The sequence below is a fragment of the Oncorhynchus nerka genome, linkage group LG9b (assembly GCF_034236695.1).
Source record: "Oncorhynchus nerka isolate Pitt River linkage group LG9b, Oner_Uvic_2.0, whole genome shotgun sequence".
NCBI lineage: Eukaryota > Metazoa > Chordata > Actinopteri > Salmoniformes > Salmonidae > Oncorhynchus > Oncorhynchus nerka.
In genome coordinates this window covers 54,415,262-54,438,551 of record NC_088424.1, presented here as the reverse complement: position 1 = coordinate 54,438,551, position 23,290 = coordinate 54,415,262, and the positions used below count along the sequence as shown (strand labels likewise).

Sequence of the window (23,290 nt, the reverse complement as noted above, 5' to 3'; positions counted from 1 at the left end):
CTCCTCATACCAGCGCCTCTCCGCTTTCGCTGCCTCCAGCTCTGCTTTAGGGCGGCAATATTCCCCTGCTTGTGTCCAGGGTCCCTTGCCGCCCAGAATCTCCTCCCAAGTCCATCTCTCCAGGTATCGCTGCCTCTCCTGCTGCTGCTGCCTCTACGGGGAGTGTGGCCAAGACTTTAGAAAAAAATTGTAGACCTCCACCAAATCTGGTTCATCCTTGGGAGCAATTTCCAAACACCTGAAGGTACTACGTTCATCTCTACAAACAATACTACGCAAGTATAAACACCGTGGGACCACGCAGCCGTCATACCACTCAGGAAGGAGACACATTCTGTCTCCTAGAGATGAACGTACTTTGGTGCGAAAAGTGCAAATCAATCCCAGAACAACAGCAAAGGACCTTTGTTAATAGATGAACTGTCTTCAAAGTAATGACTCGGGGACGTCGGGTTTGATATGAAAGCTTCTTTTAGTAATAATACTTATTCACGTTACATTTAACAACTTTAGATGCTACAGAGCAATGCAGGTAAGATGCTAGCGGAAAATCAGCTTTATCACTTTGCACCTGCACATAACTGGCGCGTTATCTCTCTCATTCCTGTCGCAAGGCATTCTGGAACTTGCAGTCAAAAGCGTAATTCAATACTAATCAATACAATTACATATGTAAATAACTGTAAAGAAATATCTTCAGATACAGCTCCATGAATTAACTTAAACATTAACTCTAACACATTAAAGTTACAACACCTTGTGAAGATGCTGGAGGAAACAGGTACAAAAGTATCTATATCCACAGTGAAACGAGTCCTATATCGACATAACCTGAAAGGCCGCTCAGCAAGGATGAAGCCACTGCTCCAAAACCGCCATAGAAAATCCAGACTACAGTTTGCAACTGCACATGGGGACAAATATTGTACTTTTTGGAGAAATGTCTTCTGGTCTGATGAAACAATAATAGAACTGTTGGCCCATAATGACCATCGTTATGTTTGGAGGAAAAAGGGGGAGACTTGCAAGCCGAAGAACACCATCCAAACCGTGAAGCACAGAATCCAATAAAATGTTATTGGTCACATACACATGGTCAGCAGATGTTAATGCGAGTGTAGCGAAATGCTTGTACTTCTAATTCCGACCATTCAGTAATATCTAAAATGTAATCTAACCTAACAATTTCACAACAACTACCTTATACACACAAGTGTAAAGGAATTAATAAGAATATGTACGAAAACAATATGAATGAGTGATGGCCGAACGGAATAGGCAAGATGTAGTAGATGGTATAGAGTACAGTATATACATATGAGATGAGTAATGTAGGGTATGTAAACATTATATAAAGTGGCTAGTGATACATTTATTACATCCAGTTTTTTATTATTATAGTGGCTGGAGATGAGTCAGTGTGTTGGCAGCAGCCACTCAATGTTAGTGATGGCTGTTTAACAGTCTGATGTCTTTGAGATAGAAGCTGTTTTTCAGTCTCTCGGTCCCAGCTTTGATGCACCTGTACTGACCTCACCTTCTGGATGATAGCGGGGTGAACAGGCAGTGGCTCGGGTGGTTGTTGTCCTTGATGATCTTTTGGCCTTCCTGTGACATCGGGTGGTGTAGGTGTCCTGGAGGGCAGTTTGCCCCTGGTCCGGTGATGTTGTGCAGACCTCACTACCCTCTGAGAGCCTTACGGTTGTGGGAGCAGCAGTTGCCGTACCAGGTGGTGATGCATCCCGACAGGATGCTCTCGATTGTGCATCTGTGACAAGCTGAATTTCTTCAGCCGCCTGAGGTTGAAGAGGCGCTGCTGCGCCACCTTCACCACGCTGTCTGTATGTGTGGACCATTTCAGTTTGTCCGTGATGTGTACGCCGAGGAACTTAAAACTTTCCACCTGTTCCAGTACTGTCCTGTCGATGTGGATAGGGTGCTGCTCCCTCTGCTGTTTTCTGAAGTCCACAATCCTCTCCTTTGTTTTGTTGACGTTGAGTGTGAGGTTATTTTCCTGACACCACACTCCGAGGTCCATCACCTCCTCCCTGTAGGCCATCTCGTCATTGTTGGTAATCAAGCCTACCACTGTAGTGTCGTCTGCAAACTTGATGATTGAGTTGGAGGCGTGCATGGCCACGCAGTCATGGGTGAACAGGAAGTACAGGAGAGGGGATGCTTTGCTGCAGGAAGGACTGGTGCACTTCACAAAATTGATGTCATCATGAGGGAGGAAAATTACGTGGATATAGTGAAGCAACATCTCAAGACATCAGTCAGGAAGTTAAAGCTTGGTCGCAAATGGGTCTTCCAAATGGACAATGACCCCAAGCATACTTCCAAATGGGTCTTCCAAATGGACAATGACCCCAAGCATACTTCCAAAGTTGTGGCAAAATGGCTTAAGGACAACAAAGTCAAAGTATTGGAGTGGCCATCACAAAGTCCTGACCTCAATCCCATAGAAAATGTATGGGCAGAACTGAAAAGGCGTGTGTAGGCCTACAAACCTGACTCAGTTACACCAGCTCTGTCAGGAGGCCTACAAACCTGAATCAGTTACACCAGCTCTGTCAGGAGGCCTACAAACCTGACTCAGTTACACCAGCTCTGTCAGGAGGCCTACAAACCTGACTCAGTTACACCAGCTCTGTCAGGAGGCCTACAAACCTGACTCAGTTACACCAGCTCTGTCAGGAGGAATGGGCCAAAATTCACCCAACTTATTGTGGGAAGCTTGTGGAAGGCCACCTGAAACGTTTGCCCAAGTTAAACAGTTTAAAGGCAATGCTACCAAATACTAATTGAGTGCATGTAAACTTCTGACCCACTGGGAATGTGATGAAAGAAAGAAATCTGAAAAAAAATCATTCTCTCTACTATTATTTAGAGGTTTCACGTTCTTAAAATAAAGTGGTGATTCTAACTGACCGTAGACAGGTAATTTTTACTATTAAATGTCAGGAATTGTGAAAAACTGAGTTTATAGGTGTTTGGCTAAGGTGTATGTAAACTTCCGACTTCAACTGTGTATATATATATATATATCTAGTATTCTGTGTTTGTTCCCCCAGGTGTACCCGGGTCAGTCTGGAGGGTCCTATGGGATGAGCGGTCCAGGAGGGGTTCAGCAGGGATACAGTGTTTCTCTGGAGCAGCCTCAGACTGGCCAGCCAGCACCCAGGTGACTGTCCTAACAACCATTCACACACACACACACACCTAAAGGGATCTTCACAAATGGAGCTGATGGAAGTCCGTTTGGTTTGCGTTCCAAAAATTCAACCGTACACATATACATAGAACTACATGGAGAGCGACGCTAACAGACATCCGTCAGCTCCGTTTGGGTGGACTTTACCTACTGTAGATCCTTTAACCTGCTGTGTGTGTGTGTGTTCTAGTGATGTCCATATGTACATGGGCCAGCCTCCAGTCTACAGTCCAGCTGCAGAGGGCTTGTCCTACCAGCCTCCAGCCAATCAGCCATCCGGCTACAGCTCCATCCCCAACCCTGGCCAGAGCTTTCCACACCCACCTGACACACAGCAGCACCCCTACCCCGAGAAGGCTCTTCTATAGAAAACACTACGCACACTACGCCATGCTACACGCTACTACACACCACTACGCCACGCTACACGCCACGCGCACACGCCATGCACACATTACGCTACGCCATGCTATGACATGCCATTCTATACGCCACACTATACCACGCTACGCACACTACGCCACACACCCACACTACAAACTACACAAGCCACACACCCACACTACAAACTACACAAGCCACACACCCACACTACAAAACACTACGCCACACACCCACACTACAAACTACACTACGCCACACACCCACACTACAAACTACACAAGCCACACACCCACACTACAAACTACACAAGCCACACACCCACACTACAAACTACACAAGCCACACACCCACACTACAAACTACACAAGCCACACACCCACACTACAAACTACACAAGCCACACACCCACACTACAAACTACACAAGCCACACACCCACACTACAAACTACACTAAGCCACACACCCACACTACAAACTACACAAGCCACACACCCACACTACAAACTACACAAGCCACACACCCACGATACAAACTACACAAGCCACACACCCACACTACAAACTACACAAGCCACACACCCACACTACAAACTACACAAGCCACACACCCACACTACAAACTACACAAGCCACACACCCACACTACAAACTACACAAGCCACACACCCACACTACAAACTACACAAGCCACACACCCACACTACAAACGCCACACACCCACACTACAAACTCCACACCCAAACTACACACGCCACACACCCAAACTACAAACTACACACGCCACACAAACACTACAAATTACACATACAAGTACACATTTACAGATACACAAGTAGACATGGACACATTCTGCATACTCTGTCATTTCATCTCTCACCCTAAAAGAGCAGAACCATGAAGCCCGTCCAGCATATGAACAGACAGTGATGTTCCACATCATGAAGAGAAGCAGCAACTTGTTTAACTTTTCTTTTTTAAAGGAAACTGACCATGTTATGCTACTTCATTCTTGTCATTGCATCGTTTTAGAAATACTAAATATGAGAAAATAGTGAAACAGGCAGACCTTGTTTAAATGTACTGGTGATGTACTACAGTGCATTCGGGATAGTATTCAGGCCCCCTGACATTTTCCACATTTTGTTACGTTACAGCCTTATTCTAAAATTGATTAAATTACTTTTCCCCTCATCAATCTACACACAATACCCCATAATGACATCACAATACCCCATAATGACATCACAATACCCCATAATGACATCACAATACCCCATAATGACATCACAATACCCCATAATGACAAAGCATAAACAGGTTTTTAGAAAACTTTGCAAATTTATTAAAAACGTATTTACATAAGTATTCAGACCTTTTGCTATGAGACTCGAAATTGAGCTCAGGTGCATCCTGCATCCTGAAAATGCACACGCCTGTCTATATAATGGTCCCACAGTTGACAGTGCATGTCAGAGCAGAAACCAAGCCATGAGATGGAAGGAATTGTCTGTGAAGCTCTGAGACAGGATTGTGTTGAGACACAGGTCTGGGGAAGGGTACCAAAACATTTCGGCAGCATTGAAGATCCCCAAGAACACAGTGGCCTCCATCATTTTTAAATTTAAGAAGTTTGGAACCACCAAGACTTCCTAGAGCTGGCTGTCCGGCCAAACTGAGGAATCGGGGAAAAGTGCCTTGGTCTGGGAGGTGACCAAGAACCCAATGGTCACTCTGACAGAGCTCCAGAGTTCCTCTGTGGAGACGAGAGAACCTTCCAGAAAAACAACTGTCTCTGCAGCACTCCACCAATCAGGCCTTTATAGTAGAGTTGCCGGACCGAAGCCACTCAGTAAAATGACAGCCCACTTGGAATTTGCCAAAAGGACTCTCAGACCATGATAAACAAGATTTTCTGGTCCGATGAAACAAAGATTGAACTCTGAATGCCAAGCGTCACATCTGAAGGAAACCTGGCACCATCCCTAGAGGGAATCATGGTGGTGGCAGCATCATGCTGTGGGGATGTTTTTCAGAAGCAGGGACTGGGAGACTAGTCAGGATCGAGGAAAAGATGAATGGAGCAAAGTACAGAGATGAAAACCTGCTCCAGAGTGCTCAGGTCCTCAGACTGGGGTGAAGGTTCACCTTCCTACAGGACAATGACCCTAAGCACACAGCCAAGACAACACAGGAGTGTCTTCAAGGCAAGTCTCTGAATGTCCTTGAGTGGCCAGTCAGAGCCCGGACTTAAACCCAACCGAACATCTCTGGAGAGACCTGAAAACGGCTGTGCAGCGACGCTCCCCATCCAAGATTGAGAGGATCTGCAGAGAAGAATGGGATAAACTCCCCAAATACATGTGTGCCAAGCTTGTAGAGTCATACCCAAGAACACTTGAGGCTGTATTCAATGCTATAAGTGCTTCAACAAAGTACTGAGTAAAGAGTCTGAATACACCGTTTTTTCTTTGTCATTAGGGGGTATTGTGTGTAGATTGATGAGAAGAAAAAAATATATATCTGTTTTATAAAAAGGTTGTAACAACAAAATATGAAAAAAGTGAAGGGGTCTGAATACTTTCCGAATGCACTGTATATTATACTAGTGAGACATGCTGTACTAGCCATATGAAATGGTCTAGTACATTTATACTCCACTGGTACTATATACTATACTAATCATATGATATAGTACCTATATACAGTACTGGTGATATATACTGTACTAGTCATATGATATAGTATAGTACATATATGTACTGGTGACACATACTGAACTAGTCATATGATATAGTATAGTACATATGTACTGGTGACACATACTGAACTAGTCATATGATATAGTATAGTACATATGTACTGTACTATATCATATGACTAGTGCAGTAAAAATATATACATGCATACATACACACTACATGACCTAAAGTATGTGGACACCTGTTCCCTCGAACATCTCATTCCAAGCTCATGGGCTTTCCACTAGATGTTGGAACATTGCTGCAGGGACTTGCTTCCATTCAGCCACAAGCGCATTAGTGAGGTCGGCACTGATGTTGGGCGATTGGGTCTGGCTCACAGTCGGGGTTCCAATTAATCCCAAAAGTGTTCGATGGGTTTGAGGTCAGGGCTCTGTTGCAGGCCAGTCAAGTTCTTCCACACCGTTCTCGACAAACCTTTTCTGTATGGACCTTGCTTTATCCACGGGGGCATTGTCATGCTGAAACAGGAAAGCGCCTTCCCCAAACTGTTGCCACAAAGTTGGAAGCACAGAATCATCTAGAATGTCATTGTATGCTGTAGTGTTAAGATTTCCCTTCACTGGAACTAAGGAGCCCGAACCATTATTCCTCCTCCAACCAACTTTTCAGTTGACACTATGCATTCGGGCAGCTGTTTTTGCTCCTAGAAGTTTCCACTTCACACTAACACCACTTACAGTTGACCGGGGCAGCTCTAGCAGGGGAGAAATTTGAGGAAGTGACTTGTTGGAAATGTGGCATCCTATGACAGTGCTACGTTGAAAGTCACTGAGCACTTCAGTAAGGCCGTTCTACTGCCAATATTTGTCTATTGAGATTGCATGGCTGTGTGCTCAATTTTTCTACACCTGTAAGTAATGGGTGTGGCGGAAATAGCTGAATCCACTAGTTTGAAGGGGTATCCGCATATTTTTGTATATGTAGTGTGTACTGTACTGGTGATATGTACTGTGCTAGTAATATGATAGTGTGTGTATAATATAATGTACTAGTGAATGAGATAGTATATGTACTAGTAATATTATATAGCATATATAGTGTTTGTCTGTCCAGGTCTGATGGGGTGTGTGTGTGTTTCCCGAACAAAACAACAAGCAGCAATTGCCCCTGCTCTCCTGGACATGTGAACACTGGGGACATGAAGTACACTACTCTAGAGCAGAGCCTTATGAGGCAGCCCTATGAAGCTCGGGCCAAAGTACTGAACTATGTAGGGAATAGATTTCCATTTGAGATCCGCCTCCAGGGATCTGACTAATTCTGCTGTTGTCTTTAAGCTTCTCTTGCCAGTGTTAAATTTATAGGTTTTTTTATTGTGCGTTTTAATTTATATTTGATTATTGTTATGCTATTTTACATGCACAGTACTTTACAGAATTTGTCATGATAGAAAATGAATGTGATGTCCTTCCTGATTTTAGGTCTATTTAAATAGCTCATAAGAAGTGTTCTCTCATTTTACCATTTAGATCCAGGAGCTGCTGTTCATCTCAATGTATTTATCTAACCTTAACTACCCCTTATAGACTGGCCTCTGACTGTATTTATCTGAAGTAGAACCGAGCAATAGGTCTGTGGATGAAGGTTATGTTTATACAACTAAAGAATCCTGTCAATTTCAAGTCTGGGGAATGTCGTCTACTGTGTTGTCTTCTACTACCCCCTAGCTCTGATCCATACTATCACTACGTTCTCTACTGCCCCTAGCTCTGGTCCATATTGTCACTACATTCTCTACTACCCCGAGCTCTGGTCCATATTGTCACTACATCCTCTACTGCCCCTATCTCTGGTCTATACTGTCACTACATCCTCTACTGCCCCCTAGCTCTGGTCTATACTGTCACTACATCCTCTACTGCCCCCTATCTCTGGTCTATACTGTCACTACATCCTCTACTACCCCCTAGCTCTGGTCTATACTGTCACTACATCCTCTACTGCATCCTCTACTGCCCCCTAGCTCTGGTCTATACTGCCCGTTCCTGTAGGTTCATGCTCTACAACATCCGCAGAGTACGACCCTGCCTCACACAGGAAGCGGCGCAGGTCCTAATCCAGGCACTTGTCATCTCCCGTCTGGATTACTGCAACTCGCTGTTGGCTGGGCTCCCTGCCTGTGCCATTAAACCCCTACAACTCATCCAGAACGCCGCAGCCCGTCTGGTGTTCAACCTTCCCAAGTTCTCTCACGTCACCCCGCTCCTCCGCTCCCTCCACTGGCTTCCAGTTGAAGCTCGCATCCGCTACAAGACCATGGTGCTTGCCTACGGAGCTGTGAGGGGGAACGGCACCTCAGTACCTCCAGGCTCTGATCAGGCCCTACACCCAAACAAGGGCACTGCGTTCATCCACCTCTGGCCTGCTCGCCTCCCTACCACTGAGGAAGTACAGTTCCCGCTCAGCCCAGTCAAAACTGTTCGCTGCTCTGGCCCCCAATGGTGGAACAAACTCCCTCACGACGCCAGGACAGCGGAGTCAATCACCACCTTCCGGAGACACCTGAAACCCCACCTCTTTAAGGAATACCTAGGCTAGGATAAAGTAATCCCTCTCACCCCCCTCCCCTGAAAAGATTTAGATGCACTACTGTTCCACTGGAGGTCATAAGGTGAATGCACCAATTTGTAAGTCGCTCTGGATAAGAGCGTCTGCTAAATGACTTAAATGTAAATGTAATACTGTCACTACATCCTCTACTGCCCCCTAGCTCTGGTCTATACTGTCACTACATCCTCTACTGCCCCCTAGCTCTGGTCTATACTGTCACTACATCCTCTACTGCCCCCTAGCTCTGGTCTATACTGTCACTACATCCTCTACTGCCCCCTAGCTCTGGTCTATACTGTCACTACATCCTCTACTGCCCCCTATCTCTGGTCTATACTGTCACTACATCCTCTACTGCCCCCTAGCTCTGGTCTATACTGTCACTACATCCTCTACTGCCCCCTAGCTCTGGTCTATACTGTCACTACATCCTCTACTGCCCCATACTGTCACTACATCCTCTACTGCCCCTAGCTCTGGTTTATACTGTCACTACATCCTCTACTGCCCCCTAGCTCTGGTCTATACTGTCACTACATCCTCTACTGCCCCCTAGCTCTGGTCTATACTGTCACTACATCCTCTACTGCCCCCTAGCTCTGGTCTATACTGTCACTACATCCTCTACTGCCCCCTAGCTCTGGTCTATACTGTCACTACATCCTCTACTGCCCCCTAGCTCTGGTCTATACTGTCACTACATCCTCTACTGCCCCCTAGCTCTGGTCTATACTGTCACTACATCCTCTACTGCCCCCTAGCTCTGGTCTATACTGTCACTACATCCTCTACTGCCCCCTAGCTCTGGTCTATACTGTCACTACATCCTCTACTGCCCCCTAGCTCTGGTCTATACTGTCACTACATCCTCTACTGCCCCCTAGCTCTGGTCTATACTGTCACTACATCCTCTACTGCCCCTAGCTCTGGTCTATACTGTCACTACATCCTCTACTGCCCCCTAGCTCTGGTCTATACTGTCACTACATCCTCTACTGCCCCCTAGCTCTGGTCTATACTGTCACTACATCCTCTACTGCCCCCTAGCTCTGGTCTATACTGTCACTACATCCTCTACTGCCCCCTAGCTCTGGTCTATACTGTCACTACATCCTCTACTGCCCCCTAGCTCTGGTCTATACTGTCACTACATCCTCTACTGCCCCCTAGCTCTGGTCTATACTGTCACTACATCCTCTACTGCCCCCTAGCTCTGGTCTATACTGTCACTACATCCTCTACTGCCCCCTAGCTCTGGTCTATACTGTCACTACATCCTCTACTGCCCCCTAGCTCTGGTCTATACTGTCACTACATCCTCTACTGCCCCCTAGCTCTGGTCTATACTGTCACTACATCCTCTACTGCCCCCTAGCTCTGGTCCATACATCCCTGATACTCGGAGCATGTAACCAAACTTAAGAGGATATAAAGCCCATTGGATCAACTGACAGTAAAGTGTAGCATCAATCTTCATGCCTGGTTTAATTGTCATTTAATAGGATCTCTATGGGTTTGATGATACATGATAGTTGTAAAGGTTCTGTTAAATGTACCCAGCTGTTTAATATTTACTCTTTTAACCATGCTTATTCATTGGTATTCACAATAAAACTAAAAGCCAAATATCCAGAATATTGTGGTTTACTATATCATTTCTGTATGACTGGCTTTTCTTTTTACACTGATCATGGTCTAGGTTGATAGGTAATGTAGTGGACATGGGTAATGGTCTAGGTGATAGGTAATGTAGTTGACATGGGTAATGGTCTAGGTTGATAGGTAATGTAGTTGACATGGGTAATGTTCTAGATTGATAGGTAATGTAGCTGACATGGGTAATGGTCTAGGTTGGGATATATAATCTAGTTGACACTGGTAATGTTCAACAATATTTTCCCCCTTAGTACAGTATGGGAGTGCTTCTTCTTGCGACCCCATAAAAAGTTGAGCGTGACTACCTTATTGCCTTAGTAATAAAAGTATACGATTTCCCGAGTCGTGTGATGTTGCGTAGTGATGTGTAAGCAGTGTTGGTGAGCAGAGTCCACAGGAGGGTTCACTGGTTTCTGCTCCAGTCAGACAGAACAGGAGTAGTTTCAGAACAGACTGAGAACAGGAGTAGTTTCAGAACAGACTGAGAACAGGAGTAGTTTCAGAACAGACTGAGAATTGAAAGGGTTTCAGACCAGACTGGTGTTGTGAGAGGTGGATAAAGGAAGGGGCTGTATCTAAACCCTGGGGAACAAGGGTTAAAGACATGCCATCAGGGCGGATGATCAAGCTGGTGGTGTATGAGGTGTTACAGGTCGCTTGTCTCAGTGTTCCAATGTTCGTGGTGATGGAGAGGTTTGCTTCCCTGATGCTCCATGTCAGAGGAGATCTGACTGCCTATTGGTTGGTGGTAGCAGCTTCCATAGCCTACGTTACCTCTGTATCTCTGCTGGTCTGGGTTCCACTCCGGTACTTTGTCCTCAAGCAGCACACGGTCATCACAGACATCACGCAGTGGTGAGTACATTACATTAGACAGTGTATTTGGAAAGTATTCAGACCTCTTCCCTTTTTCCACATTTTGTTACGGAACTGCCTTATTCTAAAATGTATTAAATACGTTTTTCTCATCAATATACACACAATACCCCAAAATGTCAAAGCGAAAGCAGGCTTTTAGAGTTTTGTAAATGTATTAACGATAAAAAAAAGACCTTATTTACATACGTATTCAGGCCCTTTGCTATGAGACTCGAAATTGAGCTCAGGTGCATCTTGATCGTCATTGAGATGTTTCCACAACTTGATTGGAGTCCACCTGTGGTAAATGCAGTTGATTGGACATGATTTGGAAAGGCACACACCTTTCTATGTAAGGTCCCACAGTTGTCAGAGCAGAAACCAAGCCATGAGGTCAAAGGAATCGTCTGTAGAGCTCAGAGACAGGATTGTGTTGTGGCACAGATTCTGGGGAAGAATACCAAAACATTTCTGCAGCATTGAAGGTACTAACGAACACAGTGGCCTCCATAATTCTTAAATGGAGTACGTTTGGAACCACCAAGACTCTTCCTGAAGCTGGCTGCCTAGCCAAACTGCGCAATCGGGGGAGAAGGGCCTTGAAGGGTCTGGAATGTGACCAAGAATCCGATGGTCACTCTGACAGAGCTCCAGAGTTCCCCCATGGAGATGGGAGAACCTTCTAGAAGGACAACCATCTGTGCAGCACTCCACCAATCAGGCCTTAATGATAGAGTTGCCAGACGGAAGCCACTCCTCAGTAAAAGGCACATGACAGCCCACTTGGAGTTTGTCAAAAGGCACCTAAAGGACTCTGACCTTGAGAAACAAGATTCTCTGGTCTGATGAAACCAAGATTGAACTCTTTGGCTTGAATGCCAAGCGTCACATCTGGAGGAAACCTGACACCATCCCTATGGTGAAGCATTGTGGTGGCAGCATCATGCTGTGGGGATGTCCTTGAGTGGCCCAGCCAGAGCCCGGACTTGAACCCGATCAAACATCTCTGAAGAGACCTGAAAATAGCTGTGCAGCGACACTCCCCATCCAAACTGACACCCCTAATCAAATAAAATGTTCTGCGTCACATGCACAGAATTTAACAGGTGTAAGCCTTTCAATACTGTGGGGTACCGGGACAATGTGCGGGGGCACCGGTTAGTTAAGGTAATATGTACATGTAGGTAGAGTTATTAAAGTGATTATGCTTACATGATGACAACAGAGAGTAGCAGCGGTGTAAAAGAGGGGTCGAGGGCGTGGGGGGGCAATGCAATCAATCAATTGTCTAGGTAGCCAATTGATGAGACGTTCAGGAGTCTTATGGCTTGGAGGTGATGACAGATTTGCACACTCTTGGCATTCTCTCAACCAGCTTCACGAGGAATGCTTTTCCAACAGTCTTGATGGAGTTCCCATATGCTGTGCACTTGTTGGCTGCTTTTCTTTTACTCTGCGGTCCAACTCATCTCAAACCATCTCAATTGAGTTGAGGTCTGGTGATTGTGGAGACCAGGTCATCTGATGCAGCACTCTATCACACTTCTTCTAGGTCAAATAGTCCTTACAGAGCCTGGAGGTGTGATGGGTCATTGTCCTGTTGAAAAACAAATGATAGTCCCACTAAGCCCAAACCAGATGGGATGGTGTATCGCTGCAGAATGCTGTGGTAGTCATGCTGGTTAAGTGTGCCTTGAATTCTAAATAAATCACAGACCGTGTCACCAGCAAAGAACCACCACACCTTCTCTTCCATGCTTCCCTGTGTGAACCACACATGCGGAAATCACCTGTTCACTTGGTTTCTTTGCAGCAATTCGACCATGAAGGCCTGATTCACGCAGTGTCCTCTGAACAGTTGATGTTAATGTGTCTGTTACTTGAACTCTGAAGCATTTATTTGGGCTGCAATCTGTAATGTAATTATACATTACATTATACATTGTGTTATACATTATAGACATCACATACATTATATATTAGAACATTACATTATACATTGTGTTATACATTATAGACATCACATACATTATATATTAGAACATTACATTATACATTACATTTTACATTATACATCACATACATTATATAGTTTACATTTTACATTATTCATCAAATACATTATATAGTATACATTACACTTTATACATCACATATATTTTATAGTATACATTACACTTTGCGTGATATACATTATATGTTACATAATATAAACTTGATGTTTCGAGCCCTGAATGCTGATTGGCTAACAGCCGTGGTATATCAGACCGAATACCACGGATATGAGAACACTTATTTTTACTGCTTTAATTACGTTGGTAAGCAGTTTATAATAGCAATAAGGCACCTCAGGGGTTTGTGGTATACAGTGGGGCAAAAAAGTATTTAGTCAGCCACCAATTGTGCAAGTTCTCCCACTTAAAAAGATGAGAGGAGCCTGTAATATTTATCATAGGTACACTTCAACTATGACAGACAAAATGAGAAGGAAAAAAATCCAGAAAATCACATTGTAGGATTTTTAATTTATTTATTTGCAAATGATGGTGGAAAATAAGTATTTGGTCACCTACAAACAAGCAAGATTTCTGGCTCTCACAGACCTGTAACTTCTTCTTTAAGAGGCTCCTCTGTCCTCCACTCGTTAACTGTATTAATGGCACCTGTTTGAACTTGTTATCAGTATAAAAGACACCTGTCCACAACCTCAAACAGTCACACTCCAAACTCCACTATGGCCAAGACCAAAGAGCTGTCAAAAGGACACCAGAAACAAAATTGTAGACCTGCACCAGGCTGGGAAGACTGAATCTGCAATAGGTAAGCAGCTTGGTGTGAAGAAATCAACTGTGGGAGCAATTATTAGGAAATGGAAGACCATACAAGACCACTGATGATCTCCCTCGATCTGGGGCTCCACGCAAGATCTCACCCGTGGGGTCAAAATGATCACAAGAACGGTGAGCAAAAATCCCAGAACCACACGGGGGACCTAGTGAATGACCTGCAGAGAGCTGGGACCAAAGTAACAAAGCCTACCATCAGTAACACACTACGCCGCCAGGGATTCAAATCCTGCAGTGCCAGACGTGTCCCCCTGCTTAAGTCAGTACATGTCCAGGCCCGTCTGAAGTTTGCTAGAGAGCATTTGGATGATCCAGAAGAAGATTGGGAGAATGTCATATGGTCAGATGAAACCATAATATAACTTTTTGGTAAAAACTCAACTCGTCGTGTTTGGAGGACAAAGAATGCTGAGTTGCATCCAAAGAGCACCATACCTACTGTGATGCATGGGGGTGGAAACATCATGCTTTGGGGCTGTTTTTCTGCAAAGGCACCAGGATGACTGATCCGTGTAAAGAAAAGAATGAATGGGGCCATGTATCGTGAGATTTTGTGTGAAAACCTCCTTCCATCAGCAAGGGCATTGAAGATGAAACGTGGCTGGGTCTTTCAGCATGACAATGATCCCAAACACACCGCCCGGGCAACGAAGGAGTGGCTTCATAAGAAGCATTTCAAGGTCCTGGAGTGGCCTAGCCAGTCTCAGATCTCAACCCCATAGAAAATCTTTGGAGGGAGTTGAAAGTCCGTGTTGCCCAGCAACAGCCCCAAAACATCACTGCTCTAGAGGAGATCTGCATGGAGGAATGGGCCAAAATACCAGCAACAGTGTGTGAAAACCTTGTGAAGACTTAGAGAAAACGTTTGACCTCGGTCATTGCCAACAAAGGGTATATAACAAAGTATTGAGAAACTTTTTGTTATTGACCAAATACTTATTTTCCACCATAATCTGCAAATAAATTCATTAAAAATCCGACAATGTGATTTTCTGGAGAGAAAAAAATTCTCATTTTATCTGTCATAGTTGAAGTGTACCTATGATGAAAATTACAGGCCTCATCTTTTTAAGTGGGAGAACTTGCACAATTGGTGGCTGACTAAATACTTTTTTTGCCCCACTGTACATTATATTATACATTACATTTGACATTATATATTACATTATACATTACATGATATATGACATTATATATTACATTATACATGATATATGACATTATATATTACATTATACATGATATATGACATATATTACATTATACATTATATATGACATTATATATTACATTATACATGATATATGACATTATATATTACATTATACATGATATATGACATATATTACATTATACATTATATATGACATTATATATTATACATTATACATTATATATATACATTATCCATTATTTACATTATACATTATACTTTTCAATTATTATATATTACATTATACTACATTATAATATGACATTATATATATTACATTATATAGTATACATGATATATATTATATTTTACATTATACATTACATTATCTATTACCTTATATATTACATTATACATTATATATTACATTATATATTTACATTATTATCTATTACCTTATATATTACATTATACATTATATATTACATTGTACATTATACATTACATTATATATTACATTATTTATTATACATTACATTATACATTTTATATTACACATTTTACATTATATATTACATTGTACATTATATTACATTATATATTATATTACATTATACATTACATTATATATTATACATTATATTATATTACATATATATTATACATTATACATTACATTATATATTACATTATATATTATACATTATTATTACATTATATATTACATTATATATATTATACATTATACATTACATTATATATTACATTATATATTTACATTATATTACATTATATATTATACATTATACATTACATTATATATTATACATTATATGACATTATATATTATAGATTATCCATTACATTATACATTATCCATTACATTTTATATAGATTATCCATTACATTATACCATTACGTTATACATTATACATTACATTATATTACACATTATATTATACATTTCAATTATACATTACATTATCTACATTATATATTATTACATTATACATTATATACATTATACATTATACATTATATTACATTATACATTATATATTATATTACATTATACATTATATTACATTATACATTATATATTATATTACATTATACATTATATTACATTACATTATATTACATTATACATTATACATTATATTATATATTATACATTTATCCATTATACATTATACATTATATTATATTATTATACATTATATTACATTATATATTATACATTATATTATTATACATTATATTACATTATATATTATACATTATATTACATTATACATTATATTACATTATACATTATATTACATTATACATTATACATTATACATTATATTACATTATACATTATATTACATTATACATTATATTACATTATACATTATTACATTTACATTATACATTATCCATTATACATTATATTACATTATACATTATACATTATATTACATTATACATTATATTACATTATACATATATTATACATTATATTACATTATACATTATATTACATTATACATTATACATTATATACATTTACATTATACATTATATTACATTATACATTATATTACATTATACATTATATTACATTATACATTATACATTATACATTATATTACATTGCATTTATACCTTATAAATTACATTACACAATACATTCTACATTTCATTATCTATTACATTATATATTATACATTGCATTATACATTTTACAATACATTATATATTACATTATACATTTCAATTATACATTACATTTCAATTATACATTACATTATCTATTACATTATACATTACATTATTTATACATTTACATTATACATTACATTATACATTATTATATTCATTATATTACATTTACATTACATTATTATACCATTATTACATTATATATTATACATTACATTATATATTACATTATACATGATATATTATATATATACATTATATATTTTACATTACATTATTATACAATACATTACATTATTATATATACATTACATTATATTATTTAAATACATTACATTATATATATACATTATACATTAATACATTACATATATTATATATTATACATTATATTACATTATATATTATACATTATATACATTATACATGACATTATACATTATATTAAACATTTAAATACATTACATTATTATATATTACATTATACATTATCTATTATATTATACATTATATTATATATTATACATTATCCATTACATTATACATTATATTATATATTATACATTATACATTACATTATACATTATATTATATATTATCGATTATATTATACATTTCAATACATTACATTATTATCTATTACATATTATATTATACATTATCCATTACATTATACATTTCAATTATACATTACATGATCTATTACATTATATATTATACATTGCATTTTACATTATATAATACCTTACATTATACATTACATTATATATTACATTTTACATTATACGCTGCTCAAAAAAATAAAGGGAACACTTAAACAACACAATGTAACTCCAAGTCAATCACACTTCTGTGAAATCAAACTGTCCACTTAGGAAGCAACGCTGACAATACATTTCACATGCTGTTGTGCAAATGGAATAGACAACAGGTGGAAATTATAGGCAATTAGCAAGACACCCCCAATAAAGGAGTGGTTCTGCAGGTGGTGACCACAGACCACTTCTCAGTTCCTATGCTTTTTTTTTTATTTTAACCTTAATTTAACTAGGCAAGTCAGTTAAGAACAAATTCTTATTTTCAATGACTACCTAGGAACAGTGGGTTTACTGCCTGTTCAGGGGCAGAACGACAGATTTGTACCTTGTCAGCTCGGGGGTTTGAACTTGCAACCTTCCGGTTACTAGTCCAACGCTCTAACCACTAGGCTACCCTGCCGCTTCCTGGCTGACGTTTGGTCACTTTTGAATGCTGGCGGTGCTTTCACTCTAGTGGTAGCATGAGACGGAGTCTACAACCCACACAAGTGGCTCAAGTAGTGCAGCTCATCCAGGATGGCACATCAATGCGAGCTGTGGCAAGAAGGTTTGCTGTGTCTGTCAGTGTAGTCTCCAGAGCATGGAGGCGCTACCAGGAGACAGGCCAGTACATCAGGAGATGTGGAGGAGGCCATAGGAGGGCAACAACCCAGCAGCAGGACCGCTACCTCCGCCTTTGTGCAAGGAGGAGCAATAGGAGCACTGCCAGAGCCCTGCAAAATGACCTCCAGCAGGCCACAAATGTGCATGTGTCTGCTCGAACAGTCAGAAACAGACTCCATGAGGGTGGTATGAGGGCCCGACGTCCACAGGTGGGGGTTGTGCTTACAGCCCAACACCGTGCAGGACGTTTGGCATTTGCCAGAGAACACCAAGATTGGCAAATTCGCCACTGACGCCCTGTACTCTTCACAGATGAAAGAAGGTTCACACTGAGCACATGTGACAGACGTGACAGAATCTGGAGACGCCATGGAGACCGTTCTGCTGCCTGCAACATCCTCCAGCATGACCGGTTTGGCGGTGTGTCAGTCATGGTGTGGGGTGGCATTTCTGTGGGGGGCCGCACAGCCCTCCATGTGCTCGCCAGAGGTAGCCTGACTGCCATTATGGAACCGAGAAAAGATCCTCAGACCCCTTGTGAGACCATATGCTGGTGCGCTTGGCCCGGGGTTCCTCCTAATGCAAGACTATGCTAGACCTCATGTGGCTGGAGTGTGTCAGCAGTTCCTGCAAGAGGAAGGCATTGATACTATGGACTGGCCCGCCCGTTCCCCAGACCTGAATCCAATTGAGCACATCTGGGACATCATGTCTCGCTCCATCCACCAACGCCACATTGCACCACAGACTGTCCAGGAGTTGGCAGATGCTTTAGTCCAGGTCTGGGAGGAGATCCCTCAGGAGACCATCCGCCAACGCATCAGGAGCATGCCCAGGCGTTGTAGTGAGGTCATACTGGCATGTGGAGGCCACACACACTACTGAGCCTCATTTTGACTTGTTTTAAGGGACATTACATCAAAGTTGGATCAGCCTGTAGTGTGGTTTTCCACTTTAATTTTGAGTGTGACTCCAAATCCAGACCTCCATGGGTTGATACATTTTTGTGTGAATTTGTTGTCAGCACATTCAACTATGTAAAGAAAAAAGTATTTAATAAGAATATTTCATTCATTCAGATCTAAGATGTGTTATTTTAGTGTTCCCTTTATTTCTTTGAGGCTGATCCAACTTTGATGTAATGTCCTTAAAACAAGTCAAAATGAGGCATTACAATTAAAATGAGGCATTACAATTAAAATGAGGCATTACAATTAAAATGAGGCATTATACATTATACATTACATTCTACATTACACATTACATTCTACATGACATTATACATTATACATTACATTCTACATTACACATTACATTCTACATGACATTATACATTACGTTATCAGTATATCTTACATTATATTACAAATTGCATTATACATTACACGTTACGTTACGCATTGCATTCTACATTCGTTATACATTACAATATACATTATATATTACATTATACATTACATGATATATTACATTATATATTACACATTGTACATTATATATTACATTATACGTTATATATTACATTATACGTTGTACATTACATTATACGTTATATATTACATTATATATTACATTATACATTACATGATATATTACATTATGCATTATATATTACATTATACGTTATACATTACATTATACATTATAGATTATACCTTACATTGTACATTATATTATACATAATACATTTCAATACATTATATATTACATTATATATTACATTATACCTTACATTATATATTATACATTACATTATACCTTACATTATATATTATACATTACATTATACATTACATTATATATTACATTATATATTACATTATACATTATATATTATACATTACATTATATATTATACATTACATTATATATTACATTATATATTACATTATATATTATACATTATACCTTACATTATACATTATATTACATTATACATTATACATTATACATTACATTATACATTATAGATTATACCTTACATTATACATTATATTATACATAATACATTTCAATACATTATATATTACATTATACATTACATTATACATTATATATTACATTATACATTATATATTACATTATATATTACATTATACATTATATATTACATAATATATTGCATTATATATTATACATTATATATTATACATTATATATTACATTATACATTATTATATAATATCCATTACATTATATATTATACAGTATCATTATATTATACCTTACATTATATATTACATTATATATTATACATTATACCTTACATTATACATTAGATTATACATTACATTATATATTATACAGTATCCATTACATTATATATTATACATTATACCTTACATTATGCATTATATATTACATTATATATTATACATTATACTTACATTATACATTATATATTACATTATATATTATACATTATACATTACATTATATATTATACATTATACATTACATTATATATTATACATTATATACATTACATTATATATTATACATTATATTATACATTACATTATATATTACATTATATATTATACATTATCCATTACATTATATATTACATTATATATTATACATTATACATTACATTATATATTATACATTATACATTATATTATTATACATTATTACATTATATATTATACATTATACATTACATTATATATTATACAGTATACATTACATTATATATTATACATTATACATTACATTATATATTATACATTATATTATACATTACATTATATATTACATTATATATTATACATTATACATCTCATTATTATTATTATTATTATTACATCTCATTATATATTATACATTATACATTACATTATATATTATACATTATACATTACATTATATATTATACATTATACATTACATTATACATTATGATTTGGACTAATCCCCTCTACAACACGGAACTCCACTAATCTACTGACCCGGAACGCAAGAGGTGGCTAACAACAGACCTCCATCCTATGCTAGCTTGCTACCGATGTCCTGGCTAGCTGTCTAAATCGCCGTGACCCCCAAACCAACCTCTCTCCACTCCCTGGACCCTTTTGATCACTCGACTAAGGATGCCTCTCCTTAATGTCAATATGTCTTGTCCATTGCTGTTCTGGTTAGTGTTTATTGGCTTATTTCACTGCAGAGCCTCTAGTCCTGCTCACTATACCTTATCCAACTTATTATTTCCACCACCCACACATGCAATGACATCTCCTGGTTTCAATGTTTCTAGAGACAATATCTCTCTCTTCATCACTCAATACCTAGGTTTACCTCCACTGTACTCACATCCTACCATACCTTTGTCTGTACATTATACCTTGATGCTATTTTATCGCCCCCAGAAACCTCCTTTTACTCTCTGTTCCAGACGTTCTAGACGACCAATTCTTATTGCTTTTAGCCGTACCCTTATTCTTCTCCTCCTATGTTCCTCTGGCGATGTAGAGGTGAATCCAGGCCCTGCAGTGCCTAGCTCACTCCTATTCCCCAGGCGCTCTCTTTTGATGACTTCTGTAACCGTAATAGCCTTGGTTTCATGCATGTTAACATTAGAAGCCTCCTCCCTAAGTTTGTTCTTTTCACTGCTTTAGCACACTCTGCCAACCCGGATGTTCTAGCTGTGTCTGAATCCTGGCTTAGGAAGACCACCAAAAATTCAGAAATTTTAATTCCAAACTACAACATTTTCAGACAAGATAGAACTGCTAAAGGGGCGGTGTTGCAATCTACTGCAAAGATAGCCTGCAGAGTTCTGTCCTACTATCCAGGTCTGTACCCAAACAATTTGAACTTCTACTTTTAAAAATCCACCTCTCTAAAAACAAGTCTCTCACCGTTGCCGCCTGCTATAGACCACCCTCTGCTCCCAGCTGTGCTCTGGACACCATATGTGAACTGATTGCCCCCATCTATCTTCAGAGCTCGTGCTGCTAGGCGACCTAAACTGGAACATGCTTAACACCCCAGCCATCCTACAATCTAAACTTGATGCCCTCAATCTCACACAAATTATCAATGAACCTACCAGGTACCCCCAAAGCCTTAAACACGGGCACCCTCATAGATATCATCCTAACCAACTTCCCCTCTAAATACACCTCTGCTGTCTTCAACCAAGATCTCAGCGATCACTGCCTCATTGCCTGCATCCGTAATGGGTCAGCGGTCAAACGACCTCCACTCATCACTGTAAAACGCTCCCTGAAACACTTCAGCGAGCAGGCCTTTCTAATCGACCTGGCGGGGTGTCCTGGAAGGATATTGATCTCATCCCGTCAGTAGAGGATGCCTGGATATTTTTAAAAATGCCTTCCTAACAATCTTAAATAAACATGCCCCATTCAAGAAAATTAGAACCAGGAACAGATATAGCCCTTGGTTCTCCCCAGACCTGACTGCCCTTAACCAACACAAAAACATCCTATGGCGTTCTGCATTAGCATCGAACAGCCCCCGTGATATGCAGCTGTTCAGGAAGCTAGAAACCGTTATACACAGGCAGTTAGAAAAGCCAAGGCTAGCTTTTTCAAGCAGAAATTTGCTTCCTGCAACACTAACTCTAAAAAGTTCTGGGACACTGTAAAGTCCATGGAGAATAAGAACACCTCCTCCCAGCTGCCCACTGCACTGAAGATAGGAAACACTGTCACCACTGATAAATCCACCATAATTGAGAATTTCAATAAGCATTTTTCTACGGCTGGCCATGCTT

General features: G+C 39.4%; 1 protein-coding gene and 1 pseudogene across 5 annotated transcripts in view; both read left to right on the top strand.

Moving 5' to 3' along the window:
• The window catches only part of stam (signal transducing adaptor molecule (SH3 domain and ITAM motif) 1), a 50,214-nt gene extending 42,231 nt beyond the window's left edge, over nucleotides 1-7,983 (top strand). For all 5 annotated transcript variants that reach the window (XM_029648848.2, XM_029648847.2, XM_029648846.2 and 2 more), the window contains 2 exons: nucleotides 3,075-3,184; nucleotides 3,405-7,983. In XM_029648848.2, the coding sequence (XP_029504708.1) occupies nucleotides 3,075-3,184; nucleotides 3,405-3,582 (288 nt within the window). In that variant the 3' untranslated portion in view covers nucleotides 3,583-7,983. The remainder of the gene's footprint in view (nucleotides 1-3,074; nucleotides 3,185-3,404) is intronic.
• A 2,970-nt stretch (nucleotides 7,984-10,953) lies between these two features.
• LOC115119956 (transmembrane protein 236-like) overlaps nucleotides 10,954-23,290 on the top strand; it is a 39,318-nt pseudogene continuing 26,981 nt past the window's right edge.